The following is a 26,004-nucleotide window of genomic DNA, read 5'->3' as shown; positions in this document are numbered from 1 at the left end:
GGCTCGATTCGTGATGAAAAACGATGCACATTGTTGACATTTGGTGGAGCAGAGAGAAGAGGGTGGCCCGTGGGAGCTTAAAGTACTTAAGGCTATTGAACCTGCATTCATTTGAAAGGATAATAAAAATCTCTGTGATAGTTTAATTACTGTAAAATCTGCTTATCAGCAGAGAGTCGAAATTACTTCATCAAATTAATGACAAGTGAAATGATATTGCTCATAGTTTGAAACCATGGTGCCTTCATATTTCTGATTTCGATTTTTTAGGATGGTTACTGTAACAGTACGCTTGATATTTGTTGTTATTAGATGCTTAGAACACTTGACTTTTGAGTAGCAAAGGTGACTATATATATTGAAAGATAGAGAAAGAGAAGGGTTAAGCCTGCTGAGTACACTCAATATATATATATATATATATATATATATTATACTCAGCAGACGTAACCCTTCTCCTCTTGAGAACACAGGATGGACATCTCGTAGATAAAAAAACTACACACAATCGGTCCTATGTGTTAAACCACGCCAATTTGCTGTAGGGCACTGGGTGTGTCACCTTTCACATCCCAGAGAGTGAAGTGTCGATTGCTGGAAGCGTCTGGGACCAGGTTGAAGTGGAAGTGATGTCCTGACTGGGGTTCATCTCGGTCCACCACACTAATGGTGTGAATCAGCTGCAGAGAGAGGAAGAAGAGCAGACATGTTTGTCCTCTCTTTCAACTGGCCTTGGGATTGTTTACATAGTTCTGAGGAGGTCCACGTCAGTGAGGGCACTTTAAATGTAGCTATCAAATCTCTACTACAGGTCTTGTTCATCTACAACATGCAGCATACAGTATATGAAGACATCGACATTGGCAAACATAACAAGCAATAGGACTCAAGTTTGTATTGGTTAACATGCTTTTGTCTGGGGAAGGAGTTTAAGATAAATTGTGTTTAAACACAAAGAAAACAGCGGCATTCAATAAGATGCCTATGAATAATTGATAAGCAAATGAATGTTGGCAAAATCGTATGGATTTTGACTTAACTGAACAGAACACTGTATCGACTTTAACTCTTAATTGTTTTCCTCTTCTTTCCCTACTTCTTAGGTGAACACTTAATACTGAATGGAACATATATAGACACTGAATAGAACACAATTTTCAGATGCAGTATGATTTTTTTCCCCTTTCAGATGTTATTAAGACTAAATATCCTCGCAATGGTGCACAGGAAGCGCGTCGTCTACTTTGTGTATTGGGCTCTAAGGAGACAATGCACTGAGACAAGCAATCTCCCTAAAATCCACTCCTGGCTTTTCTCATTACTGTAGAGCTCTGTCGTAGAGGGCTTACACGATTCATTTTGTTGTTTGGAAGTCAGCAAATCACTAATGAGATTTTTTTTTAACCAAATATCCCGAGCAAAGATCCTTACTCTGTTGCGAGGGGCAGCAGTGCACAAATACACTGACTGTGTTATTCAAACTGACTTTAGGGACATTTTTCTGGTTCACATTATTAGTTATGTTTTATTCCTATGCTGTTTTACAACAATTACACACACACAAACCTACACATGCATGCGCACATATCCAACCACCCACACACATATACCCACACCAGTGCATACGCGCACTCACACATACACACACACAGACACACACACACACACACACACACACACACACACACACACACACACTAACAGTTCATAGAAATAAGTCAGTTGCTTAATGGTGTTGCCGTGGAGACAGAACAAACGGTCTCTGTGCACCTCAAGGTGATGTAAAGCTAGGTGCAAGATGGATCGAATTGTTTTGTCTGACCTCTGAGAGTCTCTGTATACAAGATAAGCACTGGGGGAATAAGTAAAGCCTTTACTTGGCCCTTACTGTTAACGTCTGCTGATGGATCACAGCGATCAGAGATACAAAATGGGACTCCGTACAACTGACCATCTCTCTCTTTCTGGTGTTAGTTTGGGTAACAGTCATCTTGCAGTCCTACTATGTTGTAGAATAACTTCAGGGGGGAGAAGGCAGAGGCCGTGGAAAACTGGCCAAGGAACTGCAAGAGGTCAACTTCTTTCTTGTATTATCACAGTAATATTCTCCAAAAGAAAATGAATCTGCACAAGTTAATGAAGCATGGAAAAGGAAATAAGTGTGTCTCTCCAGTGGCCAGTCTACAGGGTGTTGATTTCAAACTTTTACAGCCACTTTAACAGTTTATGAGTGCTGACCAAGTCTTTGTGTCTGTAAGTGCCAACTGCACTTACAGATCTCTTACTCGAAATTTCTGAAAAACAGGCGGTTTATAAACTCTTTCACAATATTATTAAAGATAATCAAGATAATCGCATAATATTATAATACGTAATTATAAATAGTTATTATTATAATTATTTAGCCTAGGCTTTACATATACTTTTCACTTGCATTCACCTAACATTATAAGAACATTAAAATATGCTTTTTAGCTTTTTAATTAATAAACTTGATCTGTCAATATACATTGCCAATGGGTGATATTGTAACATTTTGCCTGTGACAGTAATAGACCATTGCGCCATTTTTTACTCCAGCCTATGCAACTGTAAATCTGAGTTTTTGCACTCACGAAAACAAGTTGGAAACAAGTTGAAGAATCTACCATTTAGACAAAGAAATTGAGCTAAAAGTTCAATGACTAGTAAGTGAATATATGTGAATTTGTGAATATATGAATGGAAATGTATATGCACAACACAACAAAGCCACTTTGTGAAACCGGTGCCCGTAAAAGGTGTGCTGTCAACGGCTTCACTCACAAGCTCAGCCCGGGGTTCTTGCTACAGCAGAGAAGAAAGCCTCATTTGCTGTTCAGAGGCATCCTTTTTGGGGGATTTTATTTTTCCTCATCTTCAATTACAGCAGCGTGTAGCCAGTTGTTCTCACATGAAGCGAAAGCAATTAGCGTGCAGCAGCCTTCTCCTATGAGGTTATAGATGTGTGAATAACGAAAAGTGTTTGCCTACAATTTCTTGCACATTCCAAAAAAACATCTAAAACACTTGGAGAGTGGAGCCTGTTCTCCAACATGTAGGCTGGTTGTTGCATGCTATAACCAAGATGAATGAAATGGGTCTATGTCTTTGGTTAGCCTAATTGGATAGGACTCAGGGAGGAACAGTATTAAATGCAGGACGTACATATGTTGTCTCAGCGGCTGTGTAGGATAACTCTGTGTCTCGCAATAGCTTTAAGTAACGTGTTCAGCTCCTGCCATCTGCAAATTTGAAGTTGATCGGGCGATTACATTGCGTGCATCGGCCGATAATATTAATACATTGCTGATCGATCACTTAGCCTAACTGATGCACCGCTTGATAAGCCACTGATCGGCCACCGGTCAGACCTGATAGCTAATCAGATCTTATACTGGAATCCCAGCTGCAAACAAGCCCTTGACTATGGCCCCCGCGGGAGGTCAAAGGACTTCAAGGGCACTGGTGACTCAGCCCGCCGCGGTGCCCACTTACAGCCCCTTCTGAGCGGGCCTTTTCAAACAAAGCAGCTCTTCAGAGATGACATAACCCTCCTAGTTAGATAGTCAGTCACGGAACAAGCTTAGTCAGAGCCCCCCCCCCGCTCACACATCCCTGAAAGCCTGTGGGGATGGTGTGACCTACTCTTTGATTCCCAAAAGACGAAGAAAATGTGATGTGAGTTCAGGGCAGAGAGAGAAAGACAGCAGAGGGAGGACAGGGAGAGACAGAGAGAGACCGAGAGGGGGGAGGGGGGGGGGGGGGGGTGGGTGGGTTCATCTCCTTCAGATAACATGATGTTTGATTTCAATGACAGAGACAGAAAAACTCAAACAACTGAAGCGGGAAGCATATGCAAACATCTGACTGAGTGACGCTGCTGTGTCTTGTGTCTGGCGTGTCAGGCGTTAAGCCTATTCCGAGCGAGACATGCATGGACATCATCTCATGTGGAACACATTAGAAATGCATCAATATTGCATTTGACCTTTACGCTTCGGATGACTTTGACTCTTAGTGTGAGTCAAAGGCGCGTTACGAAGCGGCATGACAGAGCAACCGGGCAGAGTGCGCTGCGGATGCAGATTCCCAGCTCTGTGTATTGCCTTAGAACCTCGACAGTGAGTATTCTATCTGTTTTATCAAGCACTCCTCCAAAATGCCTGTGTGGACATCTGCACTTATTGTGAGACACACACACACACACACACACACACACACACACACACACCGGTCGCTAATGCACACAGACACACACACACTGAAATATATTACATGAATCATGCAGTGAGGGAGACAACATCTTCTCTTCATATTTCACACCACAGAGCCGGCAGATCCAGCGATATATTAAAAAGGGTACAGCTCACTGCACCTTATTCACAACGGCCGACCTCTCGTTACACTCCACACTTTGAACTGCCTGCTTCACACCCCCCACGTCTATGTTTCAAGACCAAGGGTACAAAAAGCGCCAGACAACATATAAAGATGCAGATTTTCTCTCCGTGAGTAGGCACAGTGGGGGGGAGGGCGGCGCTTAGGTGGCGTCCTGTGGGGTGTTGTTTGTGTGTGTCTCTTTGGGTTTGTGAGAGTGGGTGTGCATGAAAGAGTGTCTGTGTGTGTCTGTGTTTAGGTGTGTGTGTGTGTGTGTGTGTGCTTGTTAGCAGCAGCAGCCTGAGAGAGAGAGATAGAGAGTGGTAGGGAGAGGTAGATGAATGGAGAGCGAGAGAGAGAGAGATAAGAGATAAGAGAGAGTATAAGTGCGAGAGGTAAACGAGTTAGGAGTAGTAGTGAGAGAGGGAGATAGACAAGAGAGAGAGTGAGAGAGTGAAAGACAGAGAGAGTATGAGTGCGAGAGGTAAACAAGTGAGGAGTAGTTTGGGGAGAGAGAGAGAGAGAGAGAGAGAGAGTTTTTGTGTGTGTGTGTGTGTGTGTGTGTGTGTGTGTGTGTGTGTGTGTGTGTGTGTGTGTGTGTGGTAGTTTATTGAGCAGCCAGTTTCATCTCCCTCAAGCACAGTCACTAATTTGATTTCTGTCCAACTGCCTCCTTATGTGACCCAACCCCTTAAGTATCCTGCCGCATCTGGAAAACTCCATGACGATAATTCCCCCCCCCAAAAAAAAAAACCTTCTAACTTTATAAAAAAATAATAAAGAAAGAACGAAATCTACACACAAACCAAACATCTCAAGTGTTGCAGAGTGTGCCAAGTTCAAGGTTGTCAAATGATTTCTGCTGCTGCAAATAGGCAGACGATGTGATTCATGTATTTATATATCATGTCATTATTTCATATTTTCATGTATATATTACCAATGATATCATATATAAAGACACAATATAATAAAATGCCACAGACACCATGAACAAAGGTGTGTTAACAGGATTGATAGTGGAAGTAGAGTAATATTGGTTAGAAATGTGAGTGGACATAAAACAATTGTGCATGCTTCATGTTCTCATCTTCCTATCTCTTTGATTTAAAAAGAAAGTGGACTTGTGGTTTAAACTAGCACGAACCCTTCCTACTCTTGATATCCTAAAGACAAACATTCTGTCTGAACGTACTGTATTGTAACCCTTTGCTGAACCTTGGGTTACTTTCTAACTCCCTCTTAGCTGTGATTCATTTCTCTCTGTGTGTGCCTGAAATTGATCCGCCAAAACTGTTTGCTTATGTTATTTGCAGCGGTGTGCTGTCAGAGTATCATTACTCTGTTATGGTAGTATTTACTCTTACAAACAGAGCTCCTCTCTTCTACTCTATAATCTTCAGTCAGCAAAAAAATAGAACCTGAAAAAAAACACAACCAACGAAAAAACATGACAATGTGCTTGAAGCTGGACATCATCTAATGTTGACTCACCCAACTCCGTCAGACTCAGACCGCTAATGCTGTGTGAACAACAGGAGCAGGAAGTCACTTATTACTGTGTGGGCCCAGCCTTGCTGGAGATATGTCCCTGTGTTCAAGCTGCGTAGCAATACACCCCATTCTTTGATTTAACCTCAACCCCATCTACTTCCCCATCCTCAACCCTCCCTCACCACCGCCCTCAACCCATCCTAAACCCCATCCTCAACCCTCCCTCACCGCCGCCCTCACCCTCACCCCCATCCTCAACCCTCCCTCACCGCCGCCCTCACCCTCACCCCCATCCTCAACCCCGCGGTGAAGCCTCCCTCACCCCCATTCTCACCCCACCCTCAATCCCATCCTCACCCCCATTCTCACCCCACCCTCAATCCCATCCTCACCCTTATTCTCACCCCACCCTCAATCCCATCCTCACCCCCCTCCATACCCTCATCCTCAACCCTGCCGTAAAACCTGCATTTGACCCTTCCTTACCTGTGTCCTCACCCTCTTCCTCACCTGCCTATCCTCGCACCATTATTCATCCCTTTCCTCGTGTCATTCCCGCCACTTTCCTCACGCCGATCTTCATCCCCCACCCTCACCGCCCACACCCATCCGAGAACTCCCCCTCAACCTCACCACCATTCTCACCCCCTCCCTCACTCCCCGACACTCACCCCATCCTCTCTCCTCCCTCCCCCTGCCCATCCTCACCTCTATCATCCACCCATCCTCACCCCATATTCACCCTGCCCTCACCCTATGATCCTTCACAGCCTCACTCCCCTCCATCCATCAACCCCTCCCACCCCTTCCCTCATCCTTAACCCAATTCCTTGAGTCTTTTTTTCTTCTTCCTTCTTACAGAATATACAGTATGCCCACCAAACACACACACAAACACACAAACACACATAAATACAAAATGCGTTCTCGTGCCAACAGCCCGATTCAAGAACAACCTTGACGCAGCGCTAAATGCTAACACTAAGCTAAGCTGATTCTCCGCAGCGGCTCCGCACCGGCAGATAAGAGACCCGGTGCTGGAGGAGGCAAACCTCATTAGCCTAGCTTACATGGCAGCCTGATCTGATGCGCTACGCATGTGACACTGACACGCTGTAATGCTAAGGTGCGTTCCAGTCCCCATGCCATGCGTGCACGCGGGTGTGTGGAAGGGAAGAAAGGTGAGGGATGGAGGGAGGAAGGAGATGTATACCAGTCATCATGACAATTTTCCCATCTCCGTCGTTGACATCTTCTTTCTTAGTACTGCAACTCACGTCTGGATAAGCAGGATATATATGGATATCTTGTGTAAAAATAACACTTTGCCAAAGCAAGCTCATTTGAGGTTTAAGGACCTTCTTATAAGCCTTGTAAGTCGAAGCAGCCTTGTGAGACCATCCTGATCTCGCGACTTCAAATTCTGTGTCTGAAGATCAATCTTGGCTCGAGCCCATCGAAGCCTCCCCCTAAAATGTAACACTGATAGGAACAATCGTTGCTATTGGGGAGGACGCTTAAGTTAATGATGAAGCAAAGAGTGTTGTTAAGACTCTAGAGGATTTCTACAACAATGGTGTCGCTTAAGGAAAGTGTAGCAATCAATGGAGCAACTGCAACACTTCAGCCGTTTTTGCTCTACTTCCGACTGGAACTGAGTAAGTGTCAAAAATCAATTGAATTTTATCGGCTTGTTATTTTTGAACTATGTGCAGATCAATTGCTGTCCCACCAAAGCCAGACTTTTGTTTAAGGCAATACACAAGCTTGAATATGTGGATTGTCTCACAAGGAGAAAGAAAGAATACTGTTAAGAAAGGAGACGGGGAAGAAAGATGTGTCCCTCTGATATTTTTTCTTCCTTAATAATTATATGTGTTTGTTAATTTGGAGAAATTGGTTAGATCAAAGGACAGCTGCTTCGATTTGATTGGTTGGAAAAACACAGAGCACTGTTCCAAAACAACCCATTCACAAGGTTTGTTGCTGCGGGATAATTACTTTGACCCAGAGTCAATATTCTGTCTTTAATGTCTCTTGCTGCGAAAAAGAAAAAATGTCGAACTGAAACTAAAATTGAAGGGCACACACTGACTCTCCTCTTGAAGGACCTTTAACACAGACTGAAATGTCAAATAAATACACAGACTTATTCAGTCAGAGGACTACAATGAGTTCAGTACGGTACAAAGCAGTCAGATTGTGTCACGTTATGTGCCCTATTGACTTGTTGCTATTGTAGTAATTGTCGCTATGATGGGTATCAGTGACCAGCCACTGGTATAACAATACATTGACCTAAATGTTTCCACTCCAAGAGACGGTGAGAAAAAACACGTTAATATTCATGAATCAAATTATAAAATGATTAATTATTTACCATGATATATATTAGTTCCAGGAGTCAAATAGGGTTGGCTATACGGACGCACAGTGAAGACAATATTTGGTTTCATACGGGCACTGATGTATACGAGACAGCTTGATTGAATACATTTGGGCGTAGAATTAATGTGTTTTCACATAATTAGCGAAAATAAAAACTGCTATCAATCATGGGGTACTCATAACCCCATGGGGGGGGGGGGGGAGGCGAATACTCTGATCTTTAATATATAATTATCCCACAGGCTTAAATAATATGACTCTCATTGAATGGCAAATGAGCCCAGCTTGCTGTGCATATGTGTGTGCGTTGCGGAGAGAGAGCCTGTATGTATGTTTTGGCTTGTGTGTGTCATTACCCCAAATCCATCATGCACAATGCGTTGTGGAGTTAGCCTCTCGTTACTCATGGGAAGCAGTTCAAATGGTTATGCTCCAGGGCTCCCAGACCCCTACACACAGGGATGGGCCACGGCCAGTCACTCAGTGCCGCAGTATTGTGCAGCATGGAAAAAACTAAATGTTCATTCCACTCACAAACCAGGGATGCTATGGCAAGAACCCAGGGCACCCCCTCCGGCTAGCTTGTTTAGGGAATGACTAAAATAATCCCAGTAAGCTCTTTGAATTAGAACACTGCAGAACCCCGAAAGGAGTTTGTTTGGTGCTCCCTTCACTTTTATGCAATAAGCCAGTGGGACCACATTACTGCATTCCCCCCTTCAACTTCATCTTGAAATGGTGAATGCATGGTTTGTATCATTGTAAAAAACAAAAGGAAACAACCTTCTATGATTCAATTCTTCTTCAATGAAAGGAGCATACTTTAAAGTCACGTTTTAATTAGTTATTCACTCCATTCCAAACATAAAGCCACAATCCCAGGAAGGTTGATGCATGATTCTAGCATTCTGCTTTCTATTCTGGGGCCACTTATAGTTGGAACATTTGTCTTGTTTGGCGACTGTCCATATACATATATACACAACTTCAACTGCAGAAACCTTAAACACAACCAAACACAATTTGGGTTATTAAATTTACAAAAACAGCCCGAATCGAACACATATCCCAAGGGTCCCAAGGGTCCCAAACAGGGGACCTCGTGGGGTGGTGAATGGGCTTCAGACTGCATTTGATCCAAGGCACATTCTCACTCAAGCTCAGCTGATTACTAAAACCGAGGAGAATAAAATATGACCTCACCGAGACAAAAGAAGAAAGGGCTGGAAGTATGCAACACATCAAAGAACAAAATACTTTAGGACTGAAGGAACTCTAAGTGGAGATGGACGGATACAGAAAAGATTTCTTTGAGTTCATGATGAATTCCAAGTATTTTACCGAATGTGCAGTCCAAGCATCCAACAAAGGTTGCTTTTCTGTCTCGTCTTCTTTTAATTTTGCCAAGAAGACTAATCGTCGTTGTGTGAGAGCTGCATGAAGGTTAATGTGGTCTCTTGCAGACAGAGGAGACGAAAGAGGTAGCAGTGCATGCTAGGAGAAAGATCGGACCAGACCACCGTCAGAACGGCTTTAGCAAGGCTGTGTGCCGGCTCAGGGACGACACGGTTTGGAGAGAGAGAGAGAGAGAGAGAGAGAGAGAGAGAGAGAGAGAGAGAGAGAGAGAGAGAGAGAGAGAGAGAAAGAGAGAGAGAGAGAGAGAGAGACTTGTACCTGTCACTTCCAGCATGAAGTAACCCCAACTCAAACACACACAAACTCAAAAGAGCCCTTATTCTGTTAATTATTCCATTGCTCTACAAATGATAATTGGGTCTGAGACCAGGGTCTATAAAACTTCCGATCCAGTCTCCATGTCTCATGATAACCTGCAGTTAGATTCGGCCCTGAACTGGCAAGAGACACTAGGCATTTCGATACATTAATTTCATTATTTTTGTTCATTTTTATTTCACTGGGTGTCAGGTGATTGTGTCTTTCAGGAGTGAAATTGTACCTGTGGCCATTTTTATTTAATTACATCAACTTTGTTTTTTATAGTTCACAACCTTGCGGCTCATGAATTTATGATATCAATGTGTGCTAATTAAAATGCTTCATGATTTCTACAAAGTCCACCACCTTTCCTGGTGAAATTGAGATAGACGGCACGTCATTTTTTTTAATTTCCCCCATTTACAGTCCTTTTGTTCTTGCCGAATGGAAACACTGCACATTTAAAACAATAAAACCCACTCATCCATGATTCAAAGGACTCTTGTATTTGGCCTCTATGAAATCAATTTGCTCTCAGGAGCCCCGGGTCAAAGGAGTGGCATCTGCCTATTCATGTCCCTGAGATTGCAGGACACACTGTGCTGCAGGTCTGATGTAAGAGGTGGAGATAAGGGTGGAGGCACAATAAGCCCTGGCGCTGCCATTCATGATGGCGAGAGCTGAAACAGCACCACTTTGGCATATCCTTTTTAATCCATATAGTTTTTTGTCATATAGAGTATAGGTTAGGATATATTACAAATGCACGTGTGTGTTGAGTATTAAATGTTGAATCAATAATCACCAGATGTGGATTTAACCTATATATACACATCATTGTAATTGGGCAACAGAGGCAACAGCTGACAGAAGCAGATGATACAGATGCTAAGTAGGCTTTAGGTTCTATTTGTGTATTGTGATATGAGAAGATGGGATATGACTTTTTTTCTTTTTTCTATTTGACAGTTGATGTCAATATCGTTTTACATCTTAAACGGACGTACCAATAAAAAGAACACAACATTAGTACAATATTGCAAGCGCCCTTAAAATTATCCAAACCAGGAAAAAACTCCATATCTATCATAGAAAAAACAATATACATTATCAATCAGAACTGTTCCTGCAAAAAAAAAGAAAAAAAAGTTGGACCATTTATTTATTTATTTGGGATTCCTGTTCAGAATTGGACCAAATAGAACCAGTGAGTGGTCCAGGATTTCTGCCATTTGTTTGGCTGCAAAGCTGAGAAAGAACCTAGTTGATGTTGAATTTATTCAACAACAAACGTACAACGCATTACTCTTTTATTGGAACAGAGCCGAGCCTGACGGCCCCCTTTAATATACCAAGAGCTGCATTTATGCATAGATTAAAACACATAAACCATTCTAAAGATCCTCTACTCATGTCTTCAGTTTGACATGCACCACTCACTCGTTGTCTACATTATTGCATGAGCAGCATGTTTCTATGGGGATGCACTCGAGTTGACTTGCCTGGCCTGGCTTTGCGTCCTCACAGATGGAGGCCTCGTATGGATAGGCCAGCTCTGGGGGGTTGTCGTTCACGTCCAGGATACGGATGTTCACCGCTGAATGGGACACCATGGCCTGGTTATCTGCGGGAGAGAAACACATAGGCTTTTAATACTGCGTATATATGCTGTATATTAATAGAGACAGTATCAAGGGAGGAATGTAGGTTGGCTGCACTGCCTTTATATGTCTTGCCCCCTTTGTTTGCTCGTTTCAGGCGCTTGTTTGTTTGTTTGGGTGTCTGTTGAATACACATAATATGAATATTTGATATAGCAGTCGCATTCTTTTTTTTTTGTTCTTTGTGTTGTCCTAACCCTAAAATACAGAACAACAGAATGGTAATGCAGTGATATAACGACTTTCAATAGGCAATGTCTCTTTAGGAATTATACATGCGCAAAAACCAGTACAAAATCCAGTGCAAACCAGTACAAAGTTTTGTGGGAACGTGGCCATGGCAACATCTTTCACTTGGCTAATGGCTCTCAATCTTTACAATGTTATTTTACCAAGATCCCAAGACCTCAATGGTTCTAGATGCTGTTCTTATCTAATGTGTTGAAAAACACAAAAAACACCAATAAAATTGCATCCTACGAGATGGGGCCATTATGGTGACGAGATAAAAAGGTACATGTGAGAGAGACTGAGAGAGAGAGAGAGAGAAAGAGTGGATTGTGCGCTGTAGCTGTGAAAGCTGGCGTATTTTAATATAATGCCTTTTCAAATTACCCCCATTATCTCAATAACACTTTGTGGCACCAGTGAGTGACAAGGAAAAGGGCCCCATATGGCCCATGTTGGTTTCCAGGGCCACGATAACCAATCACAGGGACAATATAGTGCAACACGCACATCCTGCTTCGATGATGATGATGATGAGGATGATGAAAAGTGAGTGCATTTATTACGCTTGATATTTTTTGGAACCGGAAAGCGTAATTTTAAATCACCGCGACTTAAACACTTGCGGGGGCCTCTCACGGGGCTCTGTGTGAAGGGGCCTGGGAATTGACGAGGTTGGAGGCGAATGGAATTACATAATTAGTACAATCAAAACCCACTTCAGCCACTTCACCAAGTCCACTTGTGCTCAAATCTTTACTCCCCATTCTTAAACATGTCATTATGTCTGATTGTGTTTTCATTAGGGCTGCTGAAATGCCATGCGGAAATACCACACGGCAACAGCTGCCACTCGTTCAGAGAGCCAGGGACGGGAAGAAAAGTGGAAGACGGGCATGGAGGGCCCACGTGATTGGAGGAGAGATGGAGACGGAGATACGAGAGGGAGAGAGAGAGAGGGAGAGTGGGGGAGACAGCCAGGATAACTAATCAAGTGAGTCATTCCTGTTATACTTCCTCGCTACTATTAAAGGTCCACTGGCAAAAATTGAGGTGACCGATAGAGGTGACCCCTCCCTTTGCAAAAACTACGGTGGCCTGTCCTGGCCTGTATTGTGTGAGGGGCCATTAAGGCGTTTGTGTCTGCAACAATATCGGGTGTCCAAGTGATTCTTTTATACATTTATTAATTGTATTATGTTATTTAGTCTTCAAATGTTCAACTATATGTCAAGTATGGTATATTTTACACATTGAACCTGATCATTTGTTGCATTTTTTTAGTCACCATGGACACTGTACATGTTGTAGGACAAGGTATGCAGAGGTATTCATAGACTTATAATTATCGTTAATTATAGGTCTTGTTATATGTATTGATCATACATCTCAGTGCCAGAAGCCATTGTTTACTTGCAATGCGGTGCGGAATATTGGTTGCGTTTGATTACATGACTGCAGTTGCATCGCTAGTTTTGTTTTGCATACCCAGTCAGAACTGCTATTTAACAAAGGGGAAAACAACCTCAAAAACAAACGCTGTGTAACACGGATATATTAAAGAATGCACACCTATGCACACAAACTGCCATTTGCTACAGTATTTTATGGTCTGTGCAGCAGTACCACTAACGAAACGTATATAAATAAATATAAAAAACACCACAGTGGGTGTGCGTGTGAAGATGTGTGGAGCTGCAGGCCAGCAGTTGATTTTGTTGTCCGAGAGAGTTAAGCTTCTTGGATACAGAGTTTAACGCCACGGTGTGTGTGGTGCTTTTGGCAGCCTCTGTGAAAGAGGACCCCCATGAAGATGTAAAGGGTCAAACTAAGGTAACGAAAACACCGCCATTCTCATTTTCAGGGATTATACACCCATTAAAACATACTTAGGAATATTGTATCTAATTTCTGCCAAGTCTTTTGCCATTGATGCCACTACAATTCTACACACTGGACCTTTGACAGCCGGTACTGACATTGTCAGCGTGGTGCTGATGCTGTGAACGGAAACATTCTGAGAAGGTCAGTGAATCAAAAGCTGCCACCGTCCCCTTAGGAAGGTGTTTTAGCTAAAACACCTTCCTATTCATAAGTGATTATTTTATAAATGTATAAAATAATCACTTGGACACCCGATATTGTTGCAGACACAAACGCCTTAATGGCCCCTCACACAATACAGGCCAGGACAGGCCACCTTAGGAAGGTGTTTTAGCAGGACCAGAGTCAATGATAGTCAAGACATTGAGAAGGTCAAATCCCTTCTATGTCTCCCCATGCCGTGGCTACAGAGAATATGGTTTCTTTAGATTAGCAGCATAATCCTCTCATCAGTGATGGATTTTAATTGACAGACTTAGCCCACACAGCGTTAAAACAAATGGACAGTCAATTCAACCACCAATGCAAGATAGCAGCCCCCCCTTTCCTCTACCTCACACCACACACCCACACCCTCGGAATGAAAAGCAGAAGTCATCCAGTAGTAGAAGTAGTCCCATTCCTCAATCGAATAATTGAAAACAGATGAACAGAACCCCACCCCCCCCCCCGCGACGGGGAATAACAGCTATCTAGTAGCCATCATAAGTGTCAGTGCGCTAAATCTGTCGTCCGATGCAGAAGAAGGATAAAAGGATTTGGAGAGATTATTCGCGGGCGCTACATCTGTTCGGCACACGCCAGCTGTTAGGTGTCTTTCAGAGTGCCCCCCCCCATCTCCCAGGGATTGAATTATACTGACACACACAAACCTGGTGCGTGTGCACTACTTTGGTTGCACGCAAACGGCTTGCATGTGAAAGTGTGATAATGTGTGCTTGTTTGTGTGCGCGTGTGATAGTGTATAGCGGGGATGTCACACATTAGTGACCAAATGGTTCTGCTTCTTCGCCCCGGGTAAGGGTCTGGTTTAAAATGTCAATTTGGTCAGAGGGGAATAACACTGGCCCTGTCACGGCTGCTTGTGGGACACAGACGCCACCAGCAAGCCACTAAAACAGATGTTTTGTTAGGGCGGCATAGCTGGAAAATGTTTGGCAAAATGTCACCGATTTCAGGAACAAGTGGCACTTGGAACCAAATGTGTTATTTTGTCATTTTGGAGTGAAAGCGGTCCTAAGAAGTCACTTTGCAGCGCTCACTGCACAATGTGACAATGTGTGCAAAATAGTTTAAAAAATACAATGACGTAACACGGGAGGCGCACGAGAAAACAAGCAACATGCATCACCGTGATAGTAAGGGCAAAAGCCCTTGAATGGAACTGTTAATGAATGACCATAATACCTCCGCCGTACTAAGATTAGTGTCAAAGAGAGTGCTTTCTGAGTGCAAGGCCGAACTCTGGAGAGGCACTCCAGGAGGAGTAGGCACTAGAACCACGCCGGATCCTATGGATTATGCATTGCGCAGCCGCCAACGGGATGCAAGGAGTAATGCAAGGAGCCCAATAAGATCATTTTGGGGAATCCTGTTGTTATTAGACCTTTGTTTTCCCGGCTCAGCCGTGGCGAGGGCCGATCGAATGGTGGTTCAGAGTCGAGGCCCGTGGTCGCGTCATCATCTCTGCCTGTCTTTCACAGTTGATTCCCCAACATACAGACACGCGAACACACACCCTTTTTTATGCCTCTGGTGTGATCACCCACTCTTTGACACCTGCCAAGTTGAAAAGCAGACGACAAATTAACTTCCTCTTTAATGGGGCTCCAGGTTCTGTTCCTTTCCCCTTTTTTTTCATATTTGACGAGACATTTATCTATAAATATATTTATGTATATACATTTGAAGGCAGATAAGAAAGAAGAAGCTGAAACATGAATAGTCAAAAACTCTGGATTTTGTTTATCAGGTAGAACATAAACAGCTCGTTCAGCGGAGTTGATTTTATTCTGTTTTACCCCCCTGCCTCCAACCTGTTACAGATATAGTCTTCCACACTATTTCTGTATCTTTTCGCCCTCAGGGTGATTCCCCCCCCCTCAATCCACCCCCACCCACATGTCTGGGCAAAAAAAGTGCAGTTCGGCAAGGTGATAGAATACTGGATATCAGTCTGAGGAAATTATATGTCACTCTAACCCTGGCTTATGGGTTCCTATGGAGACTGAAGTCTGTCAGGTAGCAGAATCACCCTAGGAAGTGACGGGCGGCTAAATGCTACTCCGCTAAAGCGTCACACTGCAGCTCTCTGCTCTGAACATACATAGTAAAGGAAATGAGCACTTAGCGACAACACAGCGTTAAGATAATGTGTTTTCTGTGGGCTGTCTGGCACACAGCGGAGAAATACAGTAATGTGTGTGCATGCATTCTCACATAAACATACATATAAACATACATATACACACTCAAACACACACACAAAGACACGGAAATTGGTTGCGGAACCTGATCTCAATATCCATAATAAGTGTGAATGGTTTTAAAGGGTTGAAAGTTATATTTTATTTCAGAGGTGGAGGTCATTTCCATTTCAGTGGAGTCAAATCACATTTATTACGATATATCCAACACCTCGTGAACAAGATGCGATCAGAAAACAGAATTCTGGCTAGGCATAAAATAAACCTGGATTTGTTCACTTTTACTCGAGACTCTAGTTTTTGGGTGCTTGCCACTTGGCTGTTTTATAGATCCAGAGTATTACCTTGAAGGATATCTTCGGGATTTTAACCTGGTCCTTATTTTCCCATCATTTTGGGTCAATAGGGGTAAGGGAGATTTTTTTCTTGAAATTGGTCCAAGCATTGAGCAAGAATGCTGCAGCCGTAATCCGGGAAACGGGCTGCATGCAGTGTTATCGTTTGAGCCAACAGCCCTGTTAATGTACGTCCTCTAAAAGTGCTTGGTTTTGCCACTGGTTGTTATTATAAGTGTCTGACAACATTTTGGAAAGGATCCCTGCAGAGACATACAACTTTTGTCTTGATCCTGTTTACCATTGTGTCTTCAAAGACTCACTCAAGGTAAAGGTCAAGTATTCCCTCTGAAATGTCAATGTGGCAGGAAATGTCCCTATCGTCATTTCAATCTCAACCCCCAAAATATTTTAGATGACAGTGAGCTACACTTTCTGTAGTCTGAGATCATATCTTTTGCCGGCTCCGACTCATATTCACGTTGCCACTGTTATCTTCTTGTCCCGAGAATTCAGAGCTACTCCCTGAGGGAGACTAGGTAATATGTAGTAACAAATGGACAAAAGGTAAAGAATAAAGTTGTACTTAACATGTTGGGCCTGTCAGCGGGCAAAAACAAGTCCCTTTAGAGTGTTTTCATTGATGAGGTGCTGGTGCCTCAAAGGATTTGATTGCAGCCTGTTTTGTGGATAACAGCTCCTCGCTCAATACTCGACCAATAAAAATATAAAATAAAATTATCAAAAAATATAAAATAAAAAGATTGTCTGCATTAGTTGCATAGGCGCAACATAATGGGGAAATACGGCCCAGGTCAAAAACTCACAAAGCTTTCGTGACGGGATCAACTCACATCTGGGCATGCACTCCAGACGAGTATTACCAGCATGCCGATGGATCTAGTTTGACAATACTACTGTGTTACTGCCCACACTGGACCAAGACCCCATACAGAAAATGTAAAATTGTGCAAATCAGCATTTGGCTTGTTTACAGCATCCCCCCTCCTTCCCTCACCACCACCAGCTACAAAACCACCAAACACCACCGCTAATAAAAAATTATCCCACCTAGTGATGTGCTCGCCAAATGTCAGTAATGTATTGCTGGTATGAGGGTTCCGTCCAAACGTTTTTGCGCCTTTCAACGATGTCACCCGTTTCATCTTGGATTTGTTGAAGCGCCAACCCCAATGATGATGCTAAATATATTAGTCTGAAATAATGTGACACTCATTATTTTTATTTTCTCTTTCCTCGTCCCTCTTAATGCGCTCTGCCACTTTCTGCTATGACAACCTTGTGTAGGAGCCAATCCACAAAGAGACGATGAACATAAATAGATGGCAATTTCGATGGAGTTGACCGCTGACTTTATCTCTTTTGGCGTTTTCTTCTGAGCCATCACAAGGAGCTTTATCTGTCAAGTACAGCCCCAAAGTGTTTACATTTGCTGTTGGAAGGGCTAGGCGTGTGCTTTTAAAACGAGCAATTAACATTGAAATGCACCCAGGACATAATGCCAAGCTCAGAGAGACTGTGTACAAAAGCTTGCAATTTGTCTTGAGAACTGTAGTCGTAAAAGTATCCGTAGTTACTCCCGAACTGTAATCATCCAAGCTGTATGTTTATGTATATCGTTTTCCAGAGAAAAAAATGTTGTTTTGGTTATTGGACTCAATGTGACATTAGAGTACAAAGAAGAAAAACAAAGTAAGGAATTCAGAGATGCTGATGGAAAAGGAAACCATCTCTTGCTTCTCTGCTTATTTTCCGTTTGTGTGGGCAGCTGCTTATCACCAGCCAGATGCAAAGAAATAATACCAAAATCTCTCTCCCTTTTTCAATGCAGAACAGACTTCATCTTAAAAAAGACCTTTCGAAATACCGGCTCTTCTATCTTTTCAAGTGTTCTTCCATTAGTATAGCTATAACTTCCGAGCTCCTACAAGTTATTACATTTTTCACTCTCTTCTCCGTGAATAGAAAGAAGGTACCTTATTACTCCAGCTTCATTTTTAACGTGTACCTGTGTGTGTGTGTGTGTGTGTGTGTGTGTGTGTGTTTGTGTGTGTGTGTGTGTGTCAGGAGAGAGCACAGAGTTTCTATTTTTCCTGCTAAAGACATAGGGCAGCTTTTCTAACCCACCATAACATTCATCAGCCATAAAAAATAAATAAAAGGATTATCACTAATGCACAGACGTGCACATGGTGCACACATCTGCCACCCACACCGGATCTTGCCTCGGACGCCATGTATTGTGAATGGAATATTTTGCAGCCTTATAATGAGCAGATGAGGCATCAGAGTTGAACGTAGATTACACACACATACAAGTCATAATAATCAGCCGGTTGCTGATTCAATTACGAATCCACGCCCAGGACTGAGCTCTCCATCCATGCGATGACCTGCTTCACGGCGGAGCCACCGTCGCACCCGACCCACCCCACCCACCGTATCCCTTCCTTGAGACGGAGCGCAACGAAGTAGGGGCCGACTAAGTGATGGAATGAAAAGAAAAGGAGACGTTGATCTGAAGTAAGAAAAGCAGTGTGCATCTGTCTGTCCCCCCTCTCTCATCTCCCCGGGTGAGTGGAAGAGAAAGTTGTGGGAAGAGGAGGGGGGTGTAGCTTATTGGGAGACTAGCTCCTCATCACTAGTGACTGGGGCTCTGAACTGAGCCTGCCAATCTTTTCTGACACGTCTTCCATTTTTTCCCCATGTCTTGAATATTCTCTTTGAAAAACAATAAGGGATGTAACTTACTTATGTAAGCTATGATTAAATTACATCCTTCTGTTTATTTAAAAAATACATAACATTTTCACATGCTGTAGGACATTATTGGACATAATATGTTCAGCTGCAAACAGCTAAATATACTCTATGTATACATAATAAGTTATAACTTAGTATAAATGACAAAACAGAAAGTTGAAGTTTGCTTTTCCTTTATCATGAGCCTAATTTTGGATGCATAAGTGTCTGGCAAAGATAGCGTATCTCATTTGAAATTATATGAAGCATGTTCTTATTTAAACCTGCGAGATGCAACTGTTGTTCAAAAAGTGTTTTTCACACCATTTTCTCCAAGGAACCTAATTTATTCAGAGTGAGCGAAAAAATACAAATTTAATTGAGCCGTGGGTGGATGGGTTCAATTATTTTGACTCAAATTTGAATGTAAGTCTGAACAGAAGTGCTTGCTACACTGAAATTGTTCCATGTTGCAGGTGTTAATACACAGGTCCTAATGGGAAGGTCACAACACACTCAGCTGTGACAGGATGCAGTGATAGTCACGTGATGTGACCGGACATAAACAACCACAATAACAGAGTTGAACAGCCTACCTGCTTCCACTGCAGCCACTGTGATGTTATGCCAGCCTGCGGTCTCTCTGTCCAGAACCTTGCCCAGCGTGATGGCACCGGATACTTGATCAATGTGGAAGATGGAATCCTGATCCGTGCTCTGATCAATGGAAAACCTGTGAATTAATGTAAACAACATTTTATTCTTTCATTCAAATGTACCTTTTTTGGCTGCATACATTTTAGTTTGTTTCAGTAAACCCCTATGAAATCAAAGAGAACGAGAGCCGGCAGGATGAGATAGAAAAATAAATTATGTCTATAGGCAGTGAAGCATAAAGAAACTTAAAACAACAAATCTTCGTTACTACTACATTGCGGCAACTCATAGGGGTCAAAAGGAACCCTACTTCCGCCCGCCTAAGTACTTCCGCTCAATTTGAATTTCCCTTCAGTACTAGGTCCAGGTCTGCGGTATGTTAGTGGGTTTTCTCCGTCTAAATTTTCTGCGTCCAATCAGCAAACAGAGGGAGCGGCTCAGATCAATGACGTTAAAGTCAGCTCTCGCTGATGGACATCTTCACGCACGGTGATTGGTTTGTTTACAGCCTGCACGCAACCTGATTCCCGGCCAAACGTAAGCGATTAGTTATGGCAGATCCAATAGTTTTAAACTTCAACGCACACCCGCCTTCAAGTGAGTTAACGTTTGTCAATTGAGTGGGTCCAGACTCTCTGTATAAATGAAATGAAGTACGAGAGTCTGGTAGGACCAGGCTTGGTCAAACGTGGGCTGAGATGAAACCCAAAAAATAAAAATACCCACTGCACACAATTAGCAACAGGTAAAATGTCCCATAAACAGCATTTATTGATGATGTGTCCCCAGACCAGTCACCCTCATAACCATATGTCCGCAAAGCCGAAAGAACAGTACCAGATTGTAGGCAAAACAATTGTGTACTTATTGTGTACTCTTGGAAAAGAAGGGTAGAGTTAGAGTCAATTATAGAGTTCATATAGTGAAGACAGCATTTTTTTTGCAATGTGCTGTGAAAATGCCTCCACGCTAGAATTAGTACAGTATCATTTGTTTGATGAATTCGTTTTCATATTAAAACTGTATCATTACTTATTTTCCAACTTCCCACACTGCAAAAAAAAAGCATAGCCTCACTTTCTTTATGCAAAACAATGTTGTTTCTCATTATTCACTTTAATTCAATTGCACAAAGAAAAATGTCATCCATACATTGCTGTACTATTTTCCCCGTATCTGTGAGCACCCTCAATCCTCTGTTTGCCTCCTTATATTTGTGTGTGTGCTTGTGGGCTATCTCAACCAAACAGGTTGCGCCACACCACCCTTCTCCCCTCTCTTCTCCCAATTAACATATGCATACCTGTGACACATCAATTAATTATGGGATGTTCATACACACACACACACACACACACACACACACACACATTTAATTCCACACGCACAAACGCGGAAACACACAGACAGACAGACAGACAGACAGACACACAGACACACAGATGGACAGACACACACACACACAGACACACACAGATATACAGTCAGACAGACACACAAACATTTGCATGCATACACACCCACATGCACGCCCACGGACACACGCACCCAGACAATGACTATGGCTGCTCTCACACAGTCTGTCTGGCTTCTCTGTGTGATGACGGCGTGCTGTATTATACCTTGAACCGCGCAGCGTCACCTGCATTTTGAATAGAGGTGATTTTCACAAAGCCCATTGTGCGCATCAGCCGTACTGTATCAGACAGACAGCGTTCAGTGCCTCCGCATGCATTCTTCTCTCACATTAGGGCTGGTCATGGAGAAGGAGACGCTGGTGGTCCTTTGATAGGAACCTTGCTCCGAACGATTAGATATTTTATGTTTCAAACAATGGTCTCTGGGAGACGCAAGTAGGAGACTTCCTGCCTGTGTTCCTGTTCCACTTGCGGTGCACCTTAGCATCACTGAGTTGAGAAAAAGGTTGCATTGAGCTCGCTGCATATGGTTTTCATACAGTTTATACACATTATAAGCTTTTTGGATTTATGCCGATTTTTATGTTGATACAGTTTGTATTTTAATATAAATATATGTTGAATAGTATGTAGGGGAGAGAAAATGTACAAGAGCTACCTCAGCAGCATTTTAGCCCTGCATTGACGTTAGTCCCGTTAAAAATTGAATATAAATGAACACAATAAGTGTCATTGTTATCCATGCATATGCATGCGATTTTATGGAAGACGTTATATCTTAAACTTAACCTCAACCCACCTTTTAAGGGGCAGATAAGGAGTTTGATCATTTTGAAATGCGGATGTTTGTACTTTGTATCTCTCTTTTGCTGAGTGGAGTTTTGTATCTGTGTGTCATAGGGTGACACAACAACTCAACTTAGTTTGAGGTTATAATTCATGATGCACACCCAAGGGCAAAACAACAGAAGACCTGATTGTCCGAAGGATAATAGAAGAAGAAAGAATATGCAGCTATACCTTTTTAAACACACATAGATAGAGTGTATGAATCAAAATTTATGTTAGAGGAGTGCCAGACAAGGCGGGAATTTCTGTCGGACTGATATTTTTCCCCCACATTGTGTTTTGAACATACTATTATGAAAGTGGTTTGAATTAAGCCGGAAAATGGAACAAAACCTGTTACAAAGAGTTAATTTTAATGAAAGGATTGCGCATACAATGTATAAATGGCTAAAGTGGGCAGCATTATTCAGAATAAGTAGATATTTTCTCGGCTGTTCGAGACCAAAGAATTTCTTTGCGGCCTAACTTAAATAATCAGTTTGGTTTTGTCAGTGAACGCTCCATCAATTTTAACGAGTGGGATATCTATGGAAGTCGGCCACTCTGATATTCTGACGAATCCCACATTTTTTTTTGTCATCTGCGAAAAAGTGCGTAAAAATAAGATTAGCCAGTAATCATGTGTAGATTTTCTGCGAGATCAAGTCAATTTGTTCTAACGTCCTCTCCAAACTTCTTTTCGGCAAGAAGTACGCTCAAAGGGCTGCACACCCCCAGAGTACACAACAACATCCAACGCTGAGCTCCCCAAAACCAAGGGCCTATGAGGTGAAGAAGCCTGGAGACGGTCCACAAAAGAGGGATGATTTCTCTCTGGTGCTAACTAAGATCAGCAGGGAACGGGAGCGTGGGGTTGGCATCTCAGCACACCACCACCAGCAACACCATCACCACCAGCCCAAACCTTTCTAATGATTCCTCTTCATTGCTGCAGCTGCTGCTCTTACCAGGCCTCAGATTCTTATTCTTATTCTTTTTACCTGACAGGTGCGTTTTCCACATCTGGGTCCCTGGCCGTCACCACGCCGACCAGCGCGCCCAGCGCGGCGTCCTCCTGCACCTGCAGCAGGGCCCCTTCGGCCGGCAGGAAGACGGGAGGCTCGTCCACGTCGGACACCGTGACGCGCACGATGGTCTGGTCGCGGAAGGAGCCCAGGTCGGCGAAGCGCGGGTCCACGTGCTTGTTCACCGCCTCCACCACCACGTTGTGGCTCCTCTTGCTCTCAAAGTCCAGCGGCTGTTGGATGTTTAATTCATCCGGTTAAAAGATGCATTTGATGTCAGCTTGCAACAAGAATCTCGATGCCAAAGGTTTTCAGAGCTTTGATACCTAAACAAACATGAGTTTCGGCCATGTCAGGTTTTTGATCACTTTTTCTTTGAAGGGGGGGGAAAACATCCAACAGTTTTGGTGTTCTAAAACCTTTCTTGTTGTCAAGTTGGGAAAAAGGTGGCAGTGATATGCTGATGGACATTCTTTTACTTTTCATCCACCCTGGAGCGAGACGGTGCTGTACCTTCTTGATGCAGATGACAGCCTCTTGGGTGTCCACGTCGGTAGTGACCTTGAAGAGCTCCCCTCCCTCCTGGTCGCTTATCAGGTAGCCCATGTCCGTGTTCTCCCCCATGTCAGCGTCTGTGGCGATGACGCGCCCGACCGAGGTGCCCACCGTGGCCCCCTCAGACACCGTGAACTGGTACATCTCTAGTGGTGTCATGGACGGATTACGAAAAGGAAGTTGGATGGAAAAGGTTGAGCAGAGAGTCATTAAAGGATCACCAGAGATAACCCCAAAATAACATTTCACTGTTGAATGGACTCCAAAAGTATTGGTGATTATTTCAGTATTATTTTGGAGAACAAAATTATAAAGTTGCGAAACTGGAATTATTCTAAATATTGGAGGTGCATCGGCTACAGCGGAAGAGCTTTTCCAAAGTGATAGTTATGATTTGGCTGCGCACACTTCGTTCGCACAAGTGTGATGTGAGTTTTTACCTCAACCCTCCACACACCTGCTCCTATGGAGCACAAAGTGTCTAAACCTTAAAGTCATTTCTGATTTTTTCTCCAAAGTGGAAATTCTCCTGCTAAAATGAAGGGTTTGCTTGGCTTTTAAACAGTACTGTATTGCTAAACAACGCAGAAGCAGGGCAAAGTAAGCACCTGGCTAAACACGGAATAGAATACAACACAACACACTTGTTGTGCCCGGCGCAACATTGTTTAAATGCCACCGCACAACCACCGCCTGGCAAGGAGGTCATTTAGAGATAAAGAGTTTGGGAGATACCCGGGTTTAGATAAGGTGATCAGACAAAACGCAAAATACTAGGATAATCTTTATAGCGTCTGCTCGGGTGCTTTAAAACCGCTGAGAATATCAGCCTTCATCTCCCTCAAACACATTTAATCTAAATGCGTCTATGCTTTATTTGGGCATACATAAATTATTGCAACGATTGTGACTGACATAATAAGAGAATGAAAGGAAAATAGGCATGAGCAAAATATGAGATACATCACACAATAGCATACATGAATTGTATAATTACACAATGAAGTAAGACACAAGGTAAACGTAATAATAATATATATAATATATGAAGAAGATACATCGGCCAGATTCTGCAACTCCACTGGAGTTCACATTAACATAAACAACATGTATGTTTGTGAAACTGTTGAGAGGCAATGACGCATGCATATAAAGTTATCAAACACATGCAGTACATAAGTGTGCACTGGCCCCAATGGGACTCTAGTAAAGTTGTTGTTGAAGATGGCTTGCTTGAAAATTAACTCCAGTGAGGACGGAAAGTGCAGGCGCTAGCATGTTCCTTTTCAGATTTATTTATTTAAAAGCAAATGGTCTGAAAATCGAATATGCTAAAACAGCAAAACTATTTTTGTTTTGCTACAGCAATGGATACAAAAGGGAAAAATATATATTTTAATATTGTATTATATAATTTGCTAATTAAATAGCTTAGATATTTTGAGACGATGAATTTCAAAATGTCATGGAATAATAATAAGTATCATAAGGGTCAATATACTTTTTTGGAGAAGTGAATGATTTTTGTTGAACTTTCCCTGCATGGTGTTGCAACAAAACAACATCATGGGTATAGATATATTAATCTTGGTGAATGGTAGAGGTTAATCGCAGTTATAAATAAAGGGCACATAATAAATATTCACAGCTGCAAATTATAGTGAAAACATGATGGAGAACTCAAAATGGTATAGTAAAAAAAAAAAAAATTAAGAAATATTATTTTCAACTCAATTAAAGGTGAGGATTCAAACTCCTCACCGAAAATTCTGTTATGGTGTTTCAAACACTGCGCCTTATCTAAAGCCTTGCCTTTACAAAGACACCAACCTGGATTCATCATTTCAAACACATGAGGGCTAAACTGCTGCCATGGTTCTCGGCAGAAAACCAATGTGTATGCATTCAGGTCTCACCTTATGAATGATAAAGCAGCATCCTGTATCTATCGAACCCTGAGGTTGGGTGCCAATATCCAAGACCCCTGAATCACCCTGATCCGTGCATATTTCTCTAAGGCATACAAATGTACCAGTTATCAGTGGCTGTATTGCCTGTGCACAAGAGCACATTTATGTCCTGTATGCTGTTCCTGTATCTACTGTTGTTTTCATGATTATGAAAGCAACCGATGAGAGGGTGGTGGTGATCGGAGCAGTGGGGCAGCATTAGTATGCAGGGTCACCCTATAGGTGATCCAAGCTGAAGTTAGACGACGGCAGCTGGCT

At 42.7% G+C, this 26,004-nt stretch overlaps 1 protein-coding gene across 1 annotated transcript in view; it reads right to left on the bottom strand.

Annotated features, from left to right (window-relative positions):
* The window catches only part of cdh22 (cadherin 22), a gene marked incomplete at both ends in the record, with an annotated part of 67,916 nt that overhangs the window by 13,003 nt on the left and 28,909 nt on the right, over positions 1 to 26,004 (bottom strand). The window contains 5 exons of the mRNA XM_079747764.1: positions 563 to 680; positions 11,499 to 11,620; positions 19,890 to 20,026; positions 23,198 to 23,454; positions 23,735 to 23,922. Coding sequence (XP_079603890.1) covers positions 563 to 680; positions 11,499 to 11,620; positions 19,890 to 20,026; positions 23,198 to 23,454; positions 23,735 to 23,922 — 822 coding nt within the window. The remainder of the gene's footprint in view (positions 1 to 562; positions 681 to 11,498; positions 11,621 to 19,889; positions 20,027 to 23,197; positions 23,455 to 23,734; positions 23,923 to 26,004) is intronic.

The sequence above is a fragment of the Pollachius pollachius genome, assembly GCF_949987615.1.
Source record: "Pollachius pollachius genome assembly, chromosome: 12".
Taxonomy (NCBI): domain Eukaryota; kingdom Metazoa; phylum Chordata; class Actinopteri; order Gadiformes; family Gadidae; genus Pollachius; species Pollachius pollachius.
Note: the sequence above shows the minus strand (reverse complement) of the source record. Positions and strands in the feature narration are given on the sequence as shown.